Source organism: Triticum aestivum, chromosome 7D (assembly GCF_018294505.1).
Source record: "Triticum aestivum cultivar Chinese Spring chromosome 7D, IWGSC CS RefSeq v2.1, whole genome shotgun sequence".
NCBI lineage: Eukaryota > Viridiplantae > Streptophyta > Magnoliopsida > Poales > Poaceae > Triticum > Triticum aestivum.
In genome coordinates this window covers 519,869,502-519,875,262 of record NC_057814.1, presented here as the reverse complement: position 1 = coordinate 519,875,262, position 5,761 = coordinate 519,869,502, and the positions used below count along the sequence as shown (strand labels likewise).

The 5,761-nt window shown below is 43.9% G+C and overlaps 1 protein-coding gene across 1 annotated transcript; it reads left to right on the top strand.

Moving 5' to 3' along the window:
- The first annotated feature begins 2,242 nt into the window (after window positions 1-2,242).
- Window positions 2,243-5,447, top strand: LOC123167824 (uncharacterized). Its single transcript, XM_044585686.1, has 6 exons — window positions 2,243-2,923; window positions 3,085-3,276; window positions 3,402-3,554; window positions 3,793-3,930; window positions 4,051-4,182; window positions 5,120-5,447. Exons 1-5 carry the CDS (start codon window positions 2,518-2,520, stop codon window positions 4,173-4,175), a joined length of 1,014 nt encoding a protein of 337 aa, XP_044441621.1. The 5' UTR covers window positions 2,243-2,517; the 3' UTR covers window positions 4,176-4,182; window positions 5,120-5,447.
- Window positions 5,448-5,761: the final 314 nt, after the last annotated feature.

Genomic DNA, 5,761 nt, shown 5'->3' with positions numbered 1-5,761 from the left:
TTTTTGGTAAGTCCAATCAATGTCGCACAAAGAAAAGGCCAACATAAATATATTGACTTGAAATAATCTAAACCAAAATGATATTTTTCAAAACCACGCTCTGCATTATCTCAATGAAATCAGATCAATCTTACCAGATCTCAACTAAATCGAAACTGTTTTTTGTCTTCCCCTACCCATGCTTCAGTCAAATCAAATGTTAGCAAATTCGATGTAAGGCATATGTGGGACAAGAATGATGCTGAACCACTAGAGTACGCGTCGTCGCAACAAAAAGGCAATTAGCTACTATAAATAAAACCAGTACAAAATCTGCCTTTTTGGCCAGTCATGATGTTGTTGCACCTCATCACGCTTTCATTCCTTAAGGATGCAGCTATATGATCCTATGGAACAAATCCTGTTCAAGTAAGGTCGTACAACGTTTTTCATTCCATAGTGCTCGACCGGCGAAACCTACCAATGACCGCATTAAAAAAAATCTAAAAAACATTCTTCAAAGTACCCATAAGCTCTAAATTTGTTTTTCTAAATCAAAACCAGTTTTTTTTCATGTCTACATTTAGATGAAAGACACACATTTACAATGTCTCATGAAGAAACATTTCAATAGCTGGGCTACAAAAATGTGGATCGGTAACATGAGATCCACATATTTGTATTTATGTACCTAGAAATGAAAACATTTATTAATACAAAATTTGGACATGCATGTAGAGCACATCATTTACATGCGAGTTCTATTTTTGTTTTTCGATTATCATTCTTGATAGTTGAATTCGGTCAATTTTGAGCCACATAGAAAAAAAGAAAAACATGCAAGATTCTTTTCCAAGACTTTCAAATATAATTTTAAAATTTTAAAAATAACATGCAACTCCATGTAACTTGTCCACACACTCCAACTTGTCGTCGTCATTACTCTACAACGGATAAGGATATGCAGTGACTTGTTGAGAAATCGGTCCGCGAGTTGTAATTTTCGTGGAAAGTTTTGTGCAGATTGAGATGATGAAGATGATTTGTTCATGTCATTCTCACACCGTGACTTTCAAATATTAGGGTTAGTGTGACATTTCACGGAGCTACTACAGTCAGTACTGAACTGAGGTTGGTATTGACACATACATTTGTGTTATGCAATGAAGTGGTGAGAAACAATTTCACAAGCATGACGTGGTTTGATCAAGTCTTTGAGAAGGCAAAATCCCTAGATCACACAATCACACATCAACAAGGGCAGTTGGTCTGGTTTAGCTGTGTGTTTGATCAAGCATTCGCTACTCTAGTTTAGGCTAGGTGGGTTTAGCTGTGTGTTTCTCCCTGTTCGGGCTGAGCACCCCTTCTCTCTGCTCCGGATACTATGCGTATGCCTCCTTGTGTTCATGTCATGTGTCGTATCTTCGGTTATACTCATTCTCCTTCTATCTATCAATGAAAAGATGCGCAACCTTTGCGTATTCGTGAAAAAAAGATATATTTTTGTTTTTTGATTATTATTCTTGATAGTGGAATTCGGTCAATTTTGAACCATGTGGAAAAGAAAAGAAAAACATGCAAGATTCTTTTCCAAGACTCTCAAATATAATTTTAAAATTTTAAAAATAACATGCAAATCCATGTAACTTGTCCACACATTCCAACTTGTCGTCGTCATTACTCTACGGCAGATAAGGATATGCAGTGACTTGTCGAGAAATAGGTCCGCTAGATGTAATTTCCGTGAAAAGTTTTGTGCGGATTGAGAGGATGAAGATGATTTGTTCATGTCATTCTTACACCGTGACTTTCGAATATTAGGTTAGTGCGATTTTTATCGCACATGACACGTGACGCAGTCGGTTATAATAACATAACACGTGGTTTTTCATTGGATCACATGTTTTTAGTGACTATACTCTACTAATTCTTCCAAAAATTATTGATTTTAATTTTGATGAAATTTTAAACAGGTGGACATGACATTTTCACGGAGCTACTAAGGTTGGTATTGGCACATACTTTTGTGTTTGCTAAAGTGTTGAGAAACAATTTTACAATGCCCCGCAAAATAAACAATTTTACAAGCATGACGTGGTTTTATCAAGTCTTTGAGAAGGCAAAATCCCTAGATCACACATTCACACATCAACAAGGTAACACAAAGACAAACTTATAATAAAGAGAAGAGAAAATAGAACACGACGACGACGACGACGAAGAAGAAGAAGGAGCAGAGAGAAAGAGACGTGGAAGCGGACCATCAGGTTGGACCGCAGCTACCACTACCACACCAGGTTGGACCCCTTCGGCCTCCTCCTCCACCCCCCTCCGTTTAATCTTCCCTCGTCTCCGGTCCAAAGTTCCAACACAAAAGGAAGCCCAGCCCCTCGAGTCTTCCCCCCTCTCGCCGCGGCTCCGGCATCAAACTCCCCCCTTTAAATTATCTGCAGCGTCTTCTTGGTTACGCGTCAAGAATCCTCGCCGCGGTTGGTTTTTGCCGGAGGTTGTGGGTAGGTTGCCGCCGGCCGGTTTAGGATGACCGAGGACGCCAGAGGGCGAGCGGTCAACCCGGCCTGCCCCAACTCCGCCAACCCCTTCCACCGCTGCGCCGAGTACTGCCCGGTCGCCGCGCCCGCGGGCAAGTCCCCGCCGCCGCCGCAGCCTGGCCGCGCGGCGCAGAACGGGACCGGAGCGCGCGGCGACGGAGCGGGAGGGGCGAGGCAGCAGGCGGTCAACCCGGACTGCCCCAACGCCGACAACCCCTTCCACCGCTGCGCCGACTACTGCCCCGTCGCGGCCCCGGCGGTGAAGTCGCCCCCTCTGCCGCCGGGCCTCGGGGGCCAGAACGGGAGGACGCACAGCGACGGCGACCTGCAGCCCAGGACGCGCCGCCGCGACAGGGCCGGCGGCTCCGGCGGCGGCCTCCCCCTCTACGTCTTCCGTGAGCAACCAACCCTCCCTCCCCTTCCCTTTCCATCCCCAAATTCTTAATGATAGATAGTTGTCGTAGAAGCAGTACTGTTCATATCTAGTAGTATGAAATTGACCAATTGCGAACGCTAAAAAAAATGAATTTTTGTTCTCGTGCTACCGCTGCTGCAGTGCGTGAAGGCTCCTCGGACGGGGAAGGCAAGAAGGTGGATCCCCGGTGCCCCAACGCGCCCAACCCGTTCCACGTCTGCACCAACCACTGCCTCGCCAAGATAGTCGAGGGTGGCCGCTCGTCGGAGGGCGGCAAATCCCCCATTTCCCTCTTCTCCCGCCACTCCGGCCGCTCCACCTCCTCCTCGGAAGGTTGTTCCTTTGCTTCACGTGCTCCTGGCCTCCTTGCATGAGTTGCACCTATGTGCTAGTTGGCATCTAGAATCGATGCACGTTTGTGCTCATATTCACCGTGTCTCTCGGTTGATTGCGTGCAGATGGCAGCGTCAAGTCCGGGGGCAGCAAGAAGGCGGATTCAAAGTGCCCGAATTCTGGCAACCCTTTTCATGAATGTGGAGAGCATTGCACCACCAAGATGAAGGAACTGGAGAAGCAGAAGAAAGCCGATAAGAAGTCGCCGCGCAAGAAAGGTAGAACAAATATACTACTAGCAGGCTTCCTCTACTCATATGGATTTGCTTTTGTCTTAATTTGTGGGATCAGTGGGATTGCAATGGAATGCGGAATTATAATGTCTATGTTTCAATAACAGTTCTGGTGATTCTCGTATGAGATTTCATTCTTTCTAGCTGCAGATGCTCAATTAAGTTCTGTTTAATCGTCACATTTCGGCTTTTATTGTTGTAACTGACATCAGTGCCCTTGCAGGTGGGAAGGATGGCGCCGTGGTGCAAAATTGGAAGGTCGATCCGAGGTGCCCAAATGCGGGCAACCCATTCCATATATGCGCCCAGTACTGTTTCGATCATTTGAATGAAGCGCCATCAACACCTAAAAGCAAGCCAGGTGTGTTCTTTTAGTTACCTGAACCTGCTAGTGGTGTATGTATGCACGGATGTGAGGCTTTGGTTTAAGGTCCGCTTGACAACCATATTTATGGTTTTCTGTATTTCTGTTTATTTTCAGACTCAAGAAAGGGAAAGGCTGTCATGAAATCAGAGCCAACAGGAGAAATCAATCCTGATTGTGTCAATGCATCCAATCCGTATCATAAATGTGGAGAATATTGCAAAAGAAATGGCAACAGATAGAGACAAGGTAATGTGCATCCGTATGTTCATTCTTTATTGTGAAATAATAATTAATCTTTTGCGTGAATTGAAGTTATCTTACTAGTACTCCGTTTTTTTTATCAAGCCATGGTTTCCTAGTTGCATTTCCAACACGCTTAGTCATTTTGACAGAGTTCACCCTCTAGTTTGAATACCCGGTGGGTTAAAGTTTGGTGGTTGTAAAATGTCCACTGCCCAAATTCCTTTTGACATGGTCCACCCTTTATGGGGTTGAAGAAATGGTTTGAGGAGATCAATAGACATATCTGTTCTTGTTATGAATCCAGATTTCCTTTCCTCCATATTGAATGTGGCCTAGTAGTAGAACTTCGTTCGATCATCTACACCTACTTTATCTGATTTTCTTGTAGAACCTAGTTAGTTCGTCTACACCCACTCTATCTGATTTTTCTTTGGTCCAGCTTTCAACTTTCTTATGAATTACTCATACTGAATCGATCGTCTGTATCTTTTGTATAGCAACCCCCCAAAACAACCTTACTTTTCTTTATGAAGTCAATTCAATCAATCTCAGTATATTATCTGATTTTTTCTTCTAATAATGCATCGTCATAGTTAGGTATGAAAAGATGCATCTAAGAAAAATAAATATTATTTTGCATAATGTCAACAGCTATAAACATTAGTAGCCCATGCATCGTGGTAGTTGGATACAAAAACAAACATCTGAGAACAATAAACATTATTTTGGATGACGCGGACAGCGATAAGCAGAAGTAGCCCGGGAATTGTGGTGGTTGCATGTAGGGACAAACTTCCGATGAATTATACATATTTCGTACATTAATGTCAACAGCAATAAGAACATACGTATCACATGCCTTGTTTTATTATCTGCTTCGATCAAACATTTGGTTGAGACGTCCTTTTTTTGGTGACACCTCCTCCTTTCATGCTTCCAGGCTGTCAAGATATCGTCTCTCAAGATGAATAGATGATGATGGTGAAAAATAAGTGATGCTCGCGACATTAGCCTTTTTAAGTTGCAGTAAGTAGTAGCTGTGCCTTGTCCGGCTCATTTTGTAGTTTGGCTGCAGCGGCTCCGTCTTTCCGGTGCTTGCATGTATATTTTTCTACATCCATAGTACTACTATATATATATTCTTCATGGTGTTCATACCAGAGTAATGAGTTTGCATATGTAGGCCAGTGTAAGGTATTACCCGAATACGCATAGTAGTCATATTCTTTTGTAATACATCGTCATTAAGCATGTTTTGCCCCCTTCCACCGGTGTTCTTGCGGATGTTGTTGGCACTGTGTTTGGGCACTTATGTGTAGTGTCCACACCAATTTTCGACGTCGTCGTCGTCGTGGTTGATGAGCCGACGAGGGGCGGCTCATTATGAGATGAGCTGTTTGACAAGTGTACTATGAATGAGCCGCTCTTCCTGGTTGGGAAAGCTGGTTGCGCCAATGGAGTCGTTTTTGCTTCTGGAAGATGCGTCATGGTGATGGGGCCATCAGGGTCAGCAACTCAGCGGCCATCACGGCACGGGAGGATAAGAAAACTGAGGAAGAGTGGAAAACCACAAGTCCTGTCC

Excerpts from the sequence above, each read along its gene's own strand:
- LOC123167824 (XM_044585686.1), top strand. The coding sequence starts at position 2,518 with ATGACCGAGGACGCCAGAGGGCGAGCGGTCAACCCGGCCTGCCCCAAC. Across the intron at positions 3,555-3,792 it reads GAAGTCGCCGCGCAAGAAAG|GTGGGAAGGATGGCGCCGTG; the intron begins GTAGAACAAATA and ends GTGCCCTTGCAG. Across the intron at positions 3,931-4,050 it reads AACACCTAAAAGCAAGCCAG|ACTCAAGAAAGGGAAAGGCT; the intron begins GTGTGTTCTTTT and ends GTTTATTTTCAG.